An 18240-nucleotide genomic window follows, 5' to 3' on the forward strand; every position below is an offset into this window, starting at 1 on the left:
TTCATCATCAAATACATTTTGTAATAATTGATAATACGGTTCTTCTAAATCTTTTGCATACAAATAAAAAGTATCAAAAAATAAATATTTTAAAAGATTGACAACAGTATTTGTTTTACCAGAACCACTTCGTCCTATAATTATTAATATAAAAGGCCATTTTGGCGCTAATTTATTAATGTTATAATATTCTTTTTCATCTGTTTTAATAAAATGAATAGGTAAAGAATCCATTTATTTATTTAAGACAAATAACTAGTCCGCTTTGTGGACGCTCATCGCTAAACCGCATTAGCGCTAAAGTTAAAGCGTCGCGCTCTGAACATGTGCACACGCTTTCGCAGCGTGTTCGAATCCAACTTTTTTTATTTCGTAATATTGTGTAATTTGATAAGATTATATAGCTGATTAGATATTAGAATGCACAAGATCCAAATAGCTCAGTTAGTGAAGAGTTAGACAGATAATTACAAGGTTTTGGTTCGATCCCCATCGACGCCTTTTTTTATTGAGAATGCAGTTGTTCTTAAATCTGAACTGGCGAGATCTCGAGTGGCCATAGAGATTGAAGACCCACGAAGATTGACGGGCAACTGAGTGCTGCCAAATATTCTCAAAACATTTCTTGGTTTTGGGACTCTTCCATCTATTCATGACTTACAGTAATATCGAACAAGAATGACCTGTCCTGTTAATGGATTCATGGTCGTGCCGATGATTCTCCTCGATAGACACATACCTATAAACGGTATAAGCTGTCGTGAAAGAGGAGATGCTGTAAGAATAGATCGGATTGTAGTCGAAATGAAAACGGGGAATGTTTTGCACTATTTTGGGAGCATAAAAAACAACTTGATACCAGGGATTATTTTTTTTCACTATATATAAATGACTGATAGTAAAATGGACGCTTCGCATGCTGAAATAATTGACGCTATTTTAAAAAATCGTAAAATAATAAAAAACAGGATCCATTTAAAGCAATTTAAAGAACATTTAACAAAGGAAGAAATTAAAAAACTACAGAAGCCTATAACTGACAAACTTGATAATATTACTGAATTCGCTTCGCTCATGAGGGCTTCGCCCAAATTTACGCAACAAATTCTTATGAGCGAAGCGGATTCAAAAAATGTTTCAAAGAATGCAGAAAGCGATGATGTAGCCGAATCGGATCATATATTACCATTACCGAATGCAGGCGAAGCCCTCATGAGCGAAGCGAATTCACCTTCACCCGCTTCCTCAATAAGTTCAGCGAAGCCTCACGAAGAATCAAAGATTCTGAGTTTAGATCCGAATAAAGACTTAAATTTTGATATTATTGAAAAACAATTTAAATTTGAAAAGCCTTCACATTTATTATCGTTAGACATTAGAAATCGAAATGCAAAAATTGATACAACGATACCCGAAATATCAACTAAATTAAAATCATTAAATGCATACATTACAAACGCAAAGAAATCACAAGAACAGGAAAAAATTGATAATTTACAATATGTGTATTCACAGTTGAAAAAATATAAACGTGCTTTAGAAGATATTCGAAAAATTCCTTTCTATGAAAGACAGCAAACAGGAAGCAGTATTTTTTCAGATCCGAATGAAATGGTAGAACGTCTTGGTCTATTAATTGCGTCAAAAAATGCTGGAAATGATTCAATTGAAGTATATAATGAATGCGTAGAAATACTTGATAAATTGCTTAAAATGAAACTTATAAAAAAGTCAGATCACAAAAGAATGTTTTCAAGTTATTTTTTAAATTAATAAATGAGCCTAATACACATCAGATCTAAAGAAAATGATTTGGAAATAAGTTATTCTGAAAATCCTATTAATTTATCCGGATTAAAAGGCGAAATTGCTTTAAAAACAGCAAGTCTCTGGTATAGTTGGGATAACATTACTGAAGAGTATAAAAATAATGAAATAAAATACAGGTCGTCCCTAAAGGGACTAGTGCCCCGTATGTCTGCCAAAAATAACGAAATCAAGAAAGAAGATGTTAGAAATGAATTCGCGCGAAGCGCTCATGACCGAAGGGAATCTGAGTGGAAAATATTAAAATTACCAAACGGTCTGTACGATGAAAATGAATTAAATAATTATATCCAAGAATATTTTGGAACGTTTGAAACACCCCCTTTTTATTTTGATGTAAATTATGCAACTAATCGTTTTATGCTAATTATACGCGACATAGATTATGAAATTGACTTTTCCCACGGAAAGATACATGAGCTTTTAGGATTTGATAAAAAAATATACAAACAAGGAATAAACTATGCAACAAAAATTGGTAATATCACCAAAGATATTGATCAAATTTTGATTCACTGTTCCTTAATTTCATCTAGTTATCAAAACAATCTTAAAAGTGATGTTATATACGCTTTTACTCCAAATATTTCACCTAGATCTTTAATTAATATTGAGCCAACGCATCCAAAATATTTACCAATTAATCGTACGGATTATATATTTCATATTCGCATTTCTGTTACAAATCAGTTAAATCGATTGATAAATTTTAATGGAGAGTGCTTAAATTTTGTTCTAGACATTCAGTAGTCCCCTTTGGGGGCGCCTTGCTGGTCTTTCTTGTAGAATAAATGGTACTTGTCGTTCATAGAAAACAATTATTTCCGAAACAATATGGGTTGGGTCTTAAATATCACAGAGATATTAGAGGTGGAAATATTTTTCAATCTATAAAAAAATTTGCTATACCAGCATTAGGCTTCTTATATCGCAATATACTAAAACCTTTTTGGAAAATAATAAACAGGATATCATTCAAGGTGTAACTTCAGGGCTTAAAAATATAGCGTCTACATACGTAAAATCACCGCCATTTTCTACATATAAAGAAGAAATTATAAATCCCGTTCTAAACAAAATGAAAGAAAAATCGTTGAATGAACATTTACGAGGTGATGGAATAAAAAAGGGCCTCATGGGCAAACCGAATCGATTGACTAAAAAATCAAAGGATATCATTAAAAATCTGCTGAAGGCTGAAGTTTCCTAAAAGACAGTTCCATCAGCCTTCTTTTTATTTAAATAAATGGAAAACGTTGTAGACAATTTATGGCGTATTGATGAAATGCCTGTAATTGATGAATCAACAAAAAGTTATACTTACAATGAAATAAGAGAAAGTAATGTCAATGTGAAAGAACTTGAACAGTATACGCTCGAAACTAACATAAGCGGATGGAAACATTTATCAGGTGCTTACATTTTTGTCAAATCTAAAATTAAAAACGATCCAAATAATTATGCAACTATATCAAACAATGGAATCAATGATTTTGACTATGTGAGGCTATTCTATGAAGAGGTATTAATAGAAGAAACAAATTATGTGGGTGTTGCTTCGTTAATTTCAAATCTGATTGAATTTTCAGGAGATGTGTCTGACACTTCAGCATCACAATTATGTTGGTATCCAGACACAGCAGATTCAGCAGATACATCTCAATATAAATATGATGCGCAAAATAAATCTGAAAAATTTAAAGATTTAGATGTTGATATAAAAACTATTATTTCAAAAATCACAAATAATTCTGCATTCAATAAAGGATATTTAGAGAGATGGTTATTAACAAAAGATGAAAAAACTATTACAAAATTTATTCCTTTATCTAAAATTTTCCGATTTGTACGAGACTGTAACAAAGTTTTGAATGGAAAAATTCGCATTGAATTACGTAAAAATCGAGTGAAAAATATATTACATGCTAAAGTTGATGGAAATTATGATTATGAAATATCTGATATTAGTTTGTGGATCCCAATAGCAAAACCCTCACTAGAAACTGAAAAAATATTATCTTCATTATTAGTTAGCAATTCTAGCTTTCTTTATGGATGGAATGCGCTGAACTGTTACCGTAGTAATTTGTGGTCTTCTGGAAGTGGAAACTGGCGCGTTGTAAATAATCAAAATAAAATATCTAGAGTTTTTATAGTTTTTTCTAGAGCTGAACGAAATGATAATTTTACCAAGACAATGATGATTTTTGATAATATGAATTTAGAAAGAATAAATATTAAAATCAATGGTACCCAACATCCTACTTATGAATATCTGGTGAATAATGAGGATTTACAACGTTTGTATGCCGCATTCCTTTCATGTAATTATAAAAAAGATTTGGATGAAGGTACGTGTGTTAGCTATAAAGATTTTTGTAACCGATATTTAGTTGTTGCTTTTGATGTAACAAAAGAAAATGATGAAAATTTATTTAGTAAAACAAAATCTTCTGAACTAGAAGTTAATTGGACATTAAAAGATTATCAAAATGTTAATTACTATATATATGCTGTAGTTGAATCTCAAAGAATTGCAAATATGAATATCATAGATGAAAAGATTTACTTGGAAATGAAGTAGCCTGCCTCACGAAGCGTCTTTGACTGGTGCGCGCGGAGCACTAGTCCATTTCATGGACGCTCTTTTTAATTAAATAAATGACTGATTATAAAGTATATTTATCACCTAATCAAATAAAAAAACTCCAAAGTTGCAAAGATAAAAGAATAGATTGTAATATAAGATTTGATTTAACAGAAAAAGCTAATAAAACTATTAAATTGAGAGAAAAACAGATTGATGAAATTAAAAAATGTAAAAAAGACAAGAAGAAATACTGTGATATCAAATTTTCTCCAACACAGATAGGTGGATTTTTACCTGCTTTAATTCCTGCAGCAATAGCTGTAGCCAAAGCATTGGGATTAGGTGCAGCTGGATATGCAGGTACTAAATTAGCACAAAAAGCCTTCGGAGATGGTTTAAAAAAGAATAAAAAAAAACCGAAGAAGCCGAAGAAGCCGAACAAGTCGGAGACATATGGACAAGGAATAAAATTGATAGGAAAAGGGGGTTAAGTAATATAGAAATATCTGATATTATGAAAAATGAGAAAAATCATGAAGCGTCTTTGACTGGTGCTCAGCACGCTACGCGAAATTTTCGAGGTGTTTTTGCAATTGACATGTTACCAAAAAAAATTAGAAAAGATGAATCAGGTATAATTAATTTTCAACCCTCTAATTGTTACGGCTCACACTGGGTATGTTATGTAAACAAACCATATTTAAGAAATATTTTATATTTTGACAGTTTTGGTATTTCTCCACCAGAAAAAATTAAAACATATTTATTAAGTAGCGGAAAAAATATTGCGTGGAACAGCACACAATTGCAAATGAATTCTTCTGTTTTATGTGGCCATTACTGTATATACGTAATAATTAATGTAAACAGAGGCAAAGATTTTTATGATATATTATATTCTTTTAAACAGATACCGTGTAGCTTCAATGAGAAAAAATTCGTGGACATAGTCCACTCATGAGCTATTTATTCAATATTCGGCTATGCCTTCATGATGAATCTTTGATTCAGAATATTTGTATGTTATAAATGGAAAAATATCTACAAAAACGCTTGTATGTATACAGAAAAAGTTACATATATTTTTATAAAATTGGAATCGGATTATCTATTAGTAAATTATTATTTAGTGCATCGGGATTATCTTCGTTAGCCCTTCCTCCACTAGTTTGTTTATCTCTTGGTGCAGGGGTTATAGAAATATTAGATAAGAGATTAAAAATATCAGAAAGAATTGAAGAATATAAGTTGATTTATAAATTTTATAGACAGTTATTGCATTTATATAAGGCTGATAAAATAAATGAAAAAGAAATAAATATACGTGAAGAGGAATTTGTCAGTAATTTTAATTATTTTCCCAGAGAGAAATACCTAGAAAAAGTTCACTTAAACGGTATTTGATTTTTATTGTAATAAATGACAGAACCAAAAGAAATTAAATTATTTGATTTAAAGGCTAATAAGAAGTATGATGTTATTGCTGTAAGTAAATCAGATGATGTTGGTCCAGCTAATGGATTATTCTTTATTTTAGAAGGAGGGTTGAAGTTATATTTATCCGTTGTTGACTTATTTTCAGAGTCATCAAAAATTAGTAAGTTATATGAGTTATATGACGCTGTTTCATATTTTCTTGATAAAAACCAAAAAGTGTCTCTACAAAGAGATAATATGATCTTCAAGTCTAAAGATTATGAAGATTTAGATGTCGATATAATTATTTCTGAAGATATTTAAATTTACTCTAATAAATGAAATATATTATTTTTTTCTTATTTCTCACTACTGTAAAAAGTTCAGATGAAGTTAATATTACAACTTCAGTAAAACCTTACGATGAATCAAAGATTCAAAGTTATTTAGAACAATTTGGGTATTTAGCGTCAGCTGAAGCAGACTCAGGTCTGCGACTAGATAGTAATGAATCATCATTAACAGAAACGTTCTTGACTAGTTCTTCGCATACCAATGAAGCATTAATAAGGTTTCAAGAATATTACAATTTACCTGTTGATGGAACATTAAATCAACAAACACTTGATTTGATTAAACTACCGAGATGTGGAAATAAAGATAATCCAACAGCATATAGAGTTTATTATCAAAAATGGAATAAAACAAGTCTTAAATGGTATTTTCCGTTAGCATCAAACGAAATGAAAGAATTAGCACAAAAAGCTTTTGATCAATGGGAATCTGTTTCAAATTTAAAGTTTAATTATAATAGTGTTAAACCAGATATAGTCATTTCTTTTGCTAAAACACCATTTCAACACTATAATAATGCTCGCTGTCAAAAAGGAATATGTAACAATAAATTTGATGGAAAAGGAAATATATTAGCACACGGTTTCTTTCCAAATAATGATGAATGTCGAGGAATTCATTTTGATAAATCAGAAAACTGGTATTTTGGTGAACCAAGTGATACACCAGATGGACAATCAAATTTTTTTACTGTATTATTACATGAGATTGGACATACATTAGGTATTGAACATTCTGCCAACAATAAATCAATTATGTATGCCTATTATACTGGAGATATTTTTGAATTATCACAAGATGATGTGTGGGCAATTCAATATTTATATGGAAGACCTGAACGATTAAAATATGAATTAATACCAACAACAACAGTTAAACCTACTGTAGGGCAAAGCGTCCCTGAAGGTCAGCCTAGAGGTATATTCAGTAATTTATGTGATTTTAATAAAGAAATTGATACATTCTTAATTGCAAATCATCATATGTATATTTTTTATAAGAAATATGTTTGGTTAGTCAATTTAAAAGACATGACTTATGATAAAGAACCGAAATTAATTAAAGATTATTTATATTTTTTGACAGATGATTTTAAAGAAATTTCACATATTTATCAAAGACCTTCAGGTGATGTTTTAATAGTTGTCAAAAATTTATATTATTTAATTGATTTTCCAAGTTTTAATGTTAAAAGTGGATATAATGGTCAATCTATTGAAAATTTAGGAATACCAAAAGGAAAAAGAATTGATGCAATATTTAGAACTTATTCTGGAAAAACATATATATTTTATGATAAAGTCTTGTACATTGAGTTTGATGAGTGTCTGTTTAGATCAAAGAAAAATGGCCTTATTTCAGAATTATTTGCTGGAATACCTCCAAATATAAGCGGAGCATTCAGATATAGAAATTTATATTTCTTTAAAGATAAAATGTATTATGAATTTGATGATATTTCGAATACATTAGTTAAATCTGATAAATTTGACTTGACAGTTTTTGGATTTAAATGTGGTCTTATCGATCAAATAATAAAACTGATTCAACGTCTGTATTAGTAAAAGTCTTTTTTTCCATTTCATTTTCTTGGCCGAAACAATATTCATTTTTGTTCTGAAGTAGCCCAACAGAAAAACAGGGTTAAAAGACGAATTTTAAGTGTTTTTAAAAGGGGAATTTGTTTGTACGAAACCGTATTCACGTTTGATAAAACAGGATATATTTCTTAAAATTCGCTTCGCTCATGAGGACTTTGTCCGAATTTTGACTTTTTTAAAAAAGGGTACGTTTGGAAAAACCGGTCAAATTCTTCAAAAAATGTTAATTTTAAAATATACCTTAAAAAACGGGAGTCTTTTCACGATTTTTCTGCTTTTCTGTTAACCCTTGAAAATCGGGGTGTTTTCCTTAAAAAGTAGCTGTGTTCTCAAGGGGCCTTATTAGTACAAAATTCTAAACAGTGTAAAATCTTTGAAATCAAGGTAAAATTCCTAATTTTAAATGTTTTTAAAAGGGAAATTTGTTTGGACCAAACCGTATTCTTGTTTGAAAAAACGGTGTATTTTCCTTGAAATGGTGACTTTTTTGAAAAGGGTACGTTTGGAAAAACCTTTCAAATTCTTTAAAAATTTTAACTTTTCAAAAGTTATCTTGAAAACCAGGCTATAAGTATTAAAAGTGTATTGTGTTCTGAAGGGGCCTTATTAGTAGTAGAATTCATTTGTTATCTTTGTAAATCATCTTATATTTTTAATGATGTGTGTATGGGTGAGCATTTTTGGAAATGATGGTTATCAATAATCATAGATTATTTTAATATGCGACATTTTTTATATTTTGTGTACTTAAGTTTGTGAATTAGACTGATGTTGAGCAAGCACTACCTTGGTGAATAAATTGATCATTGTAATACATACGTATTTCCATTTTTAGAGACTAAGTAAAAAATTTCTGAACTGGCAACGTAGCATGCGTGATGGCGTCCATAAAAGTGTACAAGTCTGCGCAGGTTACCATATTTATTAAAAGCGATTCAAGGTTCTCCAATATACACATTAGTTATCCCCCAACGTAATTTATTCAATTTTTAACATATTAAAACAATATAAACCAACGAATTTAAAAGAAAACTGTTTTTCCAAATCCAACTGTTTCCTACCGGCTATTAATTCGGATTGTTTTAGGATTTTACAAGCCACTGTTTTAAAAATTCAAATTTATTTGAACTGAATAAAATTTATCAAAAAAATGTACAGGTAACATCATTTTCAATAAACATTACCTAGGTTTTACTAAATAACTCAAAACACCAATTCGTCCATTAACGTGGATCATTAATACCATTTTTTCTTTTTTCTGTGGGAAGGAATGCGATGCCGACACAGAGTCTATTGTTCTCGAGGTAAACAATTTCTACCACGCACGTTTTTCGATTTAAAACGTGATGGTGACGTCACGGATGCATCCAGTGCGCAGTATTGTACGCGCAATGAAACCAGTCGGTGATCATGCATCGAAGCCACACGCGATTCTACTGTGAAATATTTTGTTTAGAAAAGGTAAACTGAGTAGAAAACAATTTACACGTATATATAACATAAAAAATGTATTGGGGTCTGAAAATAAAACGTACTTTGTTACTAAGAAACAGCTAAATCTTAAGATGTTTAAAGTGAGGTTAAAAACATATTCACGGAACACGCTAAAAATCATTGCGTATTTCAAGCATATTGTTATTTGTTGTTCATAGCCAGCACATTAAGCCATAATACCGTAAGCGCGGCACGCTTGTATGACAGTCTCTTGCTTTGTATTGTTATGACAATGGATGCTATGGTGGAAATTTTAATGTCAGTTATATGTAAAACAAACCATTTACAATATAAGCTGTTATCCGGTAAGCAGGTTGTTAATACAGACATTACTCAAGTATAATAACAAACTCGGTAATGAGCAATGTAAAAAAAAGCATAGTGCGTTATGAATTCACGCGGTCAGAGTAGAAACGCTGTGGGAAAAAATTCATGACGACTTGTAGAAATTGTGTAACTGCCGATACCATAGAAAGAAACGAAATTTCATACAAGTTAAAATAACTGACTGAGTTTTGTAATAATCAGACAAAAATATCATGCGACAGCAGAAAAACTTTTTAAACTCGCGGAAAAGTATTGTTTTCTTAGAGCATTCAGTGTTGCCACTGCATAACTGTACATATTCTTGATGGTAACTTACCGACGTTCAAATTAATTAAAATAAGAGAATACCTATTAACTACCTCAGACGGTTTCTCCTTGGAGGGATCTTCAAATTTAAATTCTCTAGCAATGTACTTTAAGATCCTTCGTTCGTACATAAGCCTTTGTATATAATGCACTGCTTCCTGAAGACAATAAATACAATGTATTCCTATCTAGTACAAGCTTTTTCCAATGAAACTCAGCAAAATAATATCAAATTTGTAGTTACTTACAGGTCTAGGAGTAAAGAGATCTACGTTTGCTTTCGGTAATCTACCATAGTAGTCCTTATTTTCTAACATAGTATCATCGTCTGGATAAAACAACAAATAACTAGCTACAGCTGCACCAGCGTCTTTTAAATTACCCACTAAAAAAAGAAAGCAATAAAAATTTTTAAAACGATTGGGGTTACTTACACTTAAAATAAGCGTACTGTAAATAGTGATAGTGACTCGGAAGTAAATCTTCGTGTTTCTCTCCATTCAACGAATTCAACTGACTTGCACACCTCTGTTTACATTTTAAGCAGTAGGTGAAGTGATCTGACAATTGAGCAAACATTTTTAATCAAAAAACGTTAGTCGGTCTAACTTAAGTCACTTACTAGCTATGGAGGGGATGAAATCGGGATACCACCCTTGATCGAACGGTCCTTCACAAAGCGCCCTACAATCATCCTCCGCTTGCAGATACGAAGCTAGCGATTCTTCCATATTTTGCACAACCCCATTCCAGTCTTTCTTCTCATACGCATCCGCTCCATGAATGTACAAATAAACATAATCCTGAAACGATAAATTAACTCCGACACATCAAGCTCTCGTCTCGACTTACCTTGGCTTCAAAATTCACAACTTCCGTAATATCAACACCCTCCAAGGCAGCGTAGTGTTTCAAATTCGCAGACATTATTTTATCATCTGGATGCAACACTAAATAAGTAAACGCAGCAGATGCCGCCTTTTGGATTTCTTTATTCTGGAAAGAGCAATCAAACCATTAACACCTTTTTTACGACTGAAACAACAAAACTCGCTTTCATAAAAATTTGGACCCAGCAGTAATTCGAGTTGGATGTTGAAAACGTACAACTGATCTAAAATGTAGTGCTAATTTTAGAATTCAAAGCGGTGCGAATGTACATTTATTTTATTAATTTTGAGCGGCAATAGAACGTTTGTTTGTTTGTTAAGAGTACACACGTCGTTGGTTTTTTACTTTTAGGGACCAACAAAGCGACCAACAATCAAAGCATGAAAGAAACAGTCGTAAACTGCTTCGTGGTCAGTGTTAGCTTTATTGCTTTAAGAAATGTTCAGTTTATATTGGAACGCCGAACAGAGGCAGTAATCACGTGAAAATCGCATGAACAGCCTGCGCTAAAGGCGTATTGTTTGATGTCCAGCCTACTCTAATAAAATCAAGAGGCACAAAAACACCCGCTGTACTACAAAAGGCGTAATTTATTCGCTTATTGTTTTCGTAATGAAGCGACAAAACCGACACACACTTCCGTCTAGCCGCAACATTCGCATTTGGATTTCCTTTTTTTATGACTAGGCCGGCGCCAGCCTCACTTTAGGTCGGCAAAATATGAATCTGGATCTAAACCTAAAGTTTAACATACGAAAGCTGACACGAGTTTTTTGACAAATAAAGACGGTAGATTCGTTGATCTAGTATAGATAACAGTTTGGTCCGCCGTGGTGTATTTTTTACATCTTTACTATTTGACAATATTGAAGGGTGTACTATAATTTTTTATGTTGGTACATCTCTTTAAATGTTACGTCAGATTTCCTGACTGCGGAAACGTCACAAGCAACTGTCAACGGACTTTCAATCTTACCAAATTTAGAAAGAAATAAAAGATTCTTCCCACAAAATTGGTTCTATGAATGAAAAAAAACAACAAATGCACTTCTTGAACCACCACTATATAACCGAATATAATATAGCGTCAAATCATATTTTAGGCTGTTTGTCTAGTAATTCCACACTCGTAATCCTAACCTGCTTCCTTGGTTGTAACTGCAGTATATCTTACTTGTAATCTTGATTTAGCAATTGTTGGTGTGACCACTGTATGACTACGGACTACGGGTGGAATCCAAGCAGCGCCTGCGTGTAACCTCACTTTTAAAGACAACTTACTTGATTTAAACAGGAATATCGAAAGATTTAAGCCATGACAGCTCCAAAATCAACCAAATCTTGCACTCACACCACCAATACTTTAAGAACTGACTTTATTGAACACAAAATTACAAAACAAACTAATACATTTATCAAAACAAACTCAAACAAAAACACGAAACCAGAGTATCAAAGCAAACATCAGCTGTTATTACCATCGTATCTTTAACTTAACTGTGGCTTCTCTGAATGACGATTTTGCGACGTTTGTTTCTTCCGGAGACGTACGAATCGTTGCTTCTTGAACGTTTTCCAGCGACCGGCGGCATTTCGAGTTTGCGGGGTCGGCTGAATCTCTCAGTAAATTCGGGAGTTACTGGAGTTACCTCCATTGGCTCGTCCACATCCATGAAATAGGTCTTCTCCATAGTCAACTGTCCATAGGATTGCTGAGCTTGCCCAGATGCGCGCGCTTCTGCCATTTTTCTTAAGCGCTGAGAAGAGTTTTCTTGCGCAGAGGCGTTAATTAAACGCAAAATCGAAAATTTAACACTGGAGGCTGCTGGAGCTTAACGACTGTGCAAACCAATATGCAAAGCGGGAATGAAGCGGGCTGAAGTTAGCGCACCAACGGCTTTTGACAATACAAAATGACAATCCTCGAAGTCTATTGGACTGTTTTTGAACAGGAGAGCGATGTCTGCCATCTAGTGGGTTCTTTTACTCTTCACCATGTAACGTACAAGCGTCGAAGGAATTGGAGAAAATTTTGCAATAAAGTTTATATTTTGATCTTTTTATTTGGGCAGCGTTCATGAATTTGAATACGTATTTCTATATTTACTCTTCAATAGGGGTCATACCCAATAAAATCAAAATTGTCTATGACAGCATAAGTTGCAGAAAAAATTTGGTCACACTTTTGTAATCCTTTGTTTCGGCATATGGATTGAGAATATGCCCGTCTGACTTTCCTAGCTTACAAAAACAGGCCCTAACATGTACAGGCTAGTGATCATGTTTCAAAGGGCGAGGTTAGCCCTTGGGATCAATCTTTTCTTCGTCAACTACTTATGAACGTAGATTGATTTGAAAGTTGAAAACTAACTAAATAGTTACACAGGCCATATTTGTGTTATCAGTAAACCCACAATGGGTGGAATAACTGAATCACCTAGTATATCAGTAACTGCGCAGACGGCTCTTTTTATGATAAGCGGGAATATTTTAAACGATAAGAATCAGTATGAAGGACTGAAAATTTATAAAAACTACTGGATTAAAAAGGCGCCTGTACATAACCTCACTTTTTTAATGGCACTTGTTGGTACTTAATTACCTTGAATTTTTCAATCATACCTTTGTATTTTTCACATAAATACTTAAAACTTCCAAAATACAAACTTTATTCAATACAAAACTACAAAACGATGCAAAATATACAAAAATGGTAACTCAATAAGAAAATAATACAACAAAAAAACGAAACTTTAATACAAAAACATGGTTGAAAAACGAGAATAGTAGGTAACGGACCAAAACCCATTACTTCTTGACAACAGCCAAACCATTTAACTGTTGTTTCTATCAAACATCCTTCTATACTTCTCCTTGCGAACCAAGTACGAATCACAGCTTCTTGCCCTTTTTCTGCCTCTAGGACGTCTCTCGGACGGTGAGACATCCAAAGTCAAAGTTTGGGTAAATTTTTCGACCAGCTCGGCGGTTTGCTCGGTTTGTTGGGCCGTCTCCACTGCAGTAGCCTCCTCGACTTCGCTTACCGAAGCTGTCTCCTGCGCCTTGCTCCCCGAACCGGTCTCCTCCACCTCGGTGGCTGATGCGGTTGCCCGCACCTCGGGGCTGAGTTCCCTAATGGTGCCCAGAACTCCTGCTGGTATTTCGCATTGCGTACCTCGTTCGACTGCGCGCGCCTTCTCCATGGTGCTTAAAACTCTTGCGCAGGCGTTAACTACAAACCGAATTCGAACTCCACCAAGTCACCAACTCCCAACAATTTTGAAAACGGCGCAGCGCTACAGATTCACAGAAGAGCGAACAAGCAGACGCGTTGTTAGGACTTTTTAACAACCGACGCCCAAATAACAAAATGGCAACTCGCAAAGCCGCCTATTAGATTATTTTCGCAGCGCTCTCTGTCGGTCACTTGGAAACGCGCGGCAACTCTGCGAAATTTTGAAAATGGCTGGGCAAAAATATAAATATATGCAAAGATTACGAGTGGTTTTCAACTTGAGAAAATTTTGTAGGTGCTCTTATTGTTCTTATTACTTCGCGAGCGTAAGCGAGTCCGTCAGCCGACTCTCTACTTTCATGTTTTCTCGACCTTTCATGTCTGTCCGTCTGTCTCCGAAAGTATTGAGCCGATTGTTGTTGTCAAGAAGACCCCGAAAATACAACCAAACTGTACTGCGCATGCACTCGTACTTGCTTGATCTGTAAGTGATACATGCGCATAGACACTTGGTACTCATACAGACAGAAAACATCTTCCGTCTCTCTTTGCCCGTGAACACCGTTTCTTTATTATTTCTAAAGAGTTAGTAGTTACCACATTTTAATCAACGTTCTGTGAATCCTAAATCAGTTGTATGCATTTTTGAGAAAAAAATAAAATCTGATGATGTTACTTACAAAACAGAGTTAGATTATCAAATAATAAACACAGGATGTTCGTCCCGAAGACATTTCTAGTCAAATTTATCAACAATTTTTAGAGTTGACGCCATCAAGTTGGTGGAGGTGGTGAATAGTTTCCAAATTTACCACTAAATTATATTTGTAGCTAAAATTAGTTAAAAAACCAGTTACTTTAGTAAAAATGAGATTTAAGTTTAATATCAATTGTGGTACTCTTTCGAATATACGAAGACCAAGTACTACTAAGATATACAAAATTATTGGTACCATTTCTTTGTTAAATGAACAAAAACGTAGAAAACATAAAGTTAGATGATTTCTTTTTCTTTGACGGTAAATTTAAAATACGACAGCAATTAATACCACAACTTGTACTTAATATTTGCATGATTGTGGTCTATAAAAAAACGGACAGACAGACGGATTGATAGTTCGAAAGACGGAAATGTGAAACGCCAAGAAAAATGAACTTGTTTTGTCCCCGCTTGTTATTTTATTAATTAATTAATAGTTTTAACTGTAAACATAACCGTTTGCAATTAATTATGAACCCATTTAAAAATAAAATTTTGTTGTTGCACATTTAAAAAACAAAATAAATAATTTCTGTTGTGCAATCTTATGATCATTGACCCGTTACGTCAGTAGGAAACAAGTGACAGATAAATTGAAATTAAATGAAAACCCTAAACTCCCGTTTCTGTCACATCGCCGCAAATAAATGTTCTTTATTTCATCTTGTTTACTTTTCATTAAAATTTGATCCCCATTTTGATGTTTCTTGAAATCATGTTTCTGATAGAAATTTTTCGACGTTTATTGCAGACAATTAATTATATCACCAAAATTCATCCAGCTTAAGCAGATGTTACATTTATTCTAATTTATAAATTTGTTTGCTGCTGCATTGTTATTGTGGAACGCATTATTGCAGTCGGTCAAGTGAATGTACGCGAGATAAAATAGAACGACATTGGATAAAATTTATCTTGGCGGTAATAGCTCCAGAAACCAATTTCATTGTTGTGCGTAAATCATGTACGCAAATAATCAGCTTAAAGTCGTTAAAGTGCGACTGTAAATCTTATTTTACCAAAGATTATTACTTAGGTGTAGGATAGGGTACTTATCGACGGAAAACATTTTGTGTAAAATGAGGTGATGTCATTTCTGTTAAATTCGAAAGTGCAAACAAAGTATCGTATTTTGACTAAGACGATTAAATAGCCTAGAGCGATTATGACAATACTCTATTTAAAACAATGACCGGATTATTGCAAACTGCAGGATGAAATGTGCGGTTTGGCTCATTGTCCCTTGAATTTTATGGTTGCAATTACGTCAGCGGCCTTATGGTGGAAATACATTTGGCGTAATTAACGTACAATATTAAGTTTATACCAGATAATTTGGAGCCACATCTGTAATAATACTTCTAATGAGTAATAAAGTTCAACTCCCACCCACATCGCAAATGTTCCCATATAGACTAATTAACAGTGTTAAAAGCCCGATTGAAATTAGATAATTCTATTAATAACCACTGGCGGAAGTTTCTGCAAAACGTTAAGAGTTAAACCAACAAACTTCGCTTCAAAGAAGACACGAATTTTATTATCGCGTTACATGTCAATCCGGAAGTTCACAAAAATAAACTTGTTTTTTATTATCCACATACGAAAATTACAAGAACTTAATCGAGAGTGTTGATAGCCTCCAAAAATACACGGGCACTTATGTTCCTATTTACACCCAAACACAAAAATAGCGCAACTCTTTTACCTGAAAGTAACAAATATGCAAGTACTCGTACGGCTTCAGCTGTTGAAACAATTTTTGCGCCTCCTTATTAATATTAAACTTATCGAAAGTATTCTTCTTGGTCCTTTTACATCTCACTATACACAGTGTCGCTTTCACTGCCCTTTCATAAAACAGCAAATTGTCCACATCCACAGGGTAAAGCGGCTCAGAGAAATCAGCCTCCCGCTTACATTTGATTCGGCAGTTCTGTAGTTTTTGTGTGTAATCTTTGTATTTTTGTATAGCGTTTTCGAAATTAACCACGCATTCGTCAAATCGATTGTCCAGGTATGCTTCAACACCCTTTTCATACAGATACATGCATGATTCTGTTATGTTTTCACCTTTTGTAAACACATGTGTCACCCAACTAAGCAAGACTGCGTAAATAACACGTGCGTACGCCACCATGGTTAAGTCACACTGACTTACTGAAAACTACTCAGCTGTATAACCCGGGCGCGCCGGCTAATTGACAATGGGTGTAATCTTGTCCTAGCAGCAGCTGGAACTGGATGGCTAAGAGACTATGTTTAGAGATTACACGGTAATTTGCGCTGATTTGTAGTTTAATGAAGAATCAGGTAAGAAATGTGCGGTTAAAGCGCAACAAAGAAAAATAAATAACCTGTTTATTATTTTATAATAATTTATAACCAGTTTATAAAAGAAAAAAATTGCACATAAAATGACTCATCTTTGTATTTTGATACTACTTAAATATGTTTTTTATTTTTATTTCGATGATGATAATCGAACGACAGACACCAGATGAAGTTCAACGTACCAAAATTATTAAAATAAATTCAGTTTATAACAAAATGGATGAAATCAACAATTTAAATTAAATTTTATCCAGTCACCATTTTTAATTATGACATTACACTGTTTTTTCTGCTTTATATCTAAGTAACTATTTATAGCTTTTCGATTGGTAGTGGATAACAGAAGACTGAACACTTTCGTTGTGTCAGAAAAGACAAATTAGCACTTTCGTTGCTCAGAAATGAAATTCATTTAAAATGTTTGGGATACAATTACATTTGCAATCACAATCATCCCACGTAATGCTCAAGCAAAATTGAATTTAAATCGATATTTCCTAAACGAATTTGCCTACAAAAACGTCGTAAAAAACGTTTTTCAGAAAGTGCTGTAGCTTATACTTATTGCTTTATTAAAACTAAATTTAATGTTAAGCGCTGTCTGAAGTGACTAAAACCGCATTTTTTTTAATATTTGTAGAAGTCAAGAAATAAAGAAAAAAGTTAATAAATCGGGGATTGGGACATCCTGGACATGCCAGCGATGGATCTAGACCACCACAAAACCTAGTTCAGTGTTTAGGGACCTTAGTCTAGACGGGTAGTTGACATATCTAATAATTTTTTTTTAGACTTCCTGTCCCTAGACTACAGAAGCTCTCAGTGCGGATATGTGTGATAATATGTAAGATCGGTAAAATTGGAAAATCAGCCAGGTAGCTGGAACTTTTGCAGGCGGGAAATTTCAAAAAACGTTATAATTAAACCTATAATTCATCAAAGCATCATGGAATTTATCTGTATAATTGGTTGCCTAGTTACGCAACACAACATGTTTTTATTATACTTAATGGAGTGACCCCACATGATCCCATCTACCCCAATATGCATATAATTTGTATTAAAATAAAAACCATCGCACACATTTGTTTATACATAGTGCTAT

The 18240-nt window shown here is 33.2% G+C and overlaps 1 protein-coding gene and 1 long non-coding RNA gene across 3 annotated transcripts in view; one reads left to right on the forward strand and one right to left on the reverse strand.

Annotated features, from left to right (window-relative positions):
• The window catches only part of LOC135141308 (prolyl 3-hydroxylase 2-like), a 31102-nt gene extending 14062 nt beyond the window's left edge, over positions 1-17040 (reverse strand). Inside the window, exons 1-6 of the mRNA XM_064072292.1 lie at positions 16510-17040; positions 10768-10911; positions 10538-10718; positions 10350-10475; positions 10164-10300; positions 9969-10073 (exon numbers count right to left, since the gene is read on the reverse strand). Of these exons, the coding sequence (XP_063928362.1) occupies positions 9969-10073; positions 10164-10300; positions 10350-10475; positions 10538-10718; positions 10768-10911; positions 16510-16941 (1125 nt within the window). The 5' untranslated portion in view covers positions 16942-17040. The remainder of the gene's footprint in view (positions 1-9968; positions 10074-10163; positions 10301-10349; positions 10476-10537; positions 10719-10767; positions 10912-16509) is intronic.
• On the forward strand, positions 9210-18232 carry LOC135141314 (uncharacterized). Of its 2 annotated transcripts, none has more exons than XR_010282371.1 (3): positions 9210-9249; positions 17776-17864; positions 17927-18232. It is a non-coding gene; the product is annotated as an uncharacterized LOC135141314 (long non-coding RNA). The 2 variants fall into 2 exon arrangements; XR_010282370.1 differs by lacking the exon at positions 9210-9249 and adding an exon at positions 17030-17114.
• Positions 18233-18240: the final 8 nt, after the last annotated feature.

The sequence above is a fragment of the Zophobas morio genome, unplaced genomic scaffold, assembly GCF_036711695.1.
Source record: "Zophobas morio isolate AGI-343-1 ecotype UQ-CSIRO unplaced genomic scaffold, CSIRO_AGI_Zmor_V1 ptg000044l, whole genome shotgun sequence".
Taxonomy (NCBI): Eukaryota; Metazoa; Arthropoda; class Insecta; order Coleoptera; family Tenebrionidae; genus Zophobas; species Zophobas morio.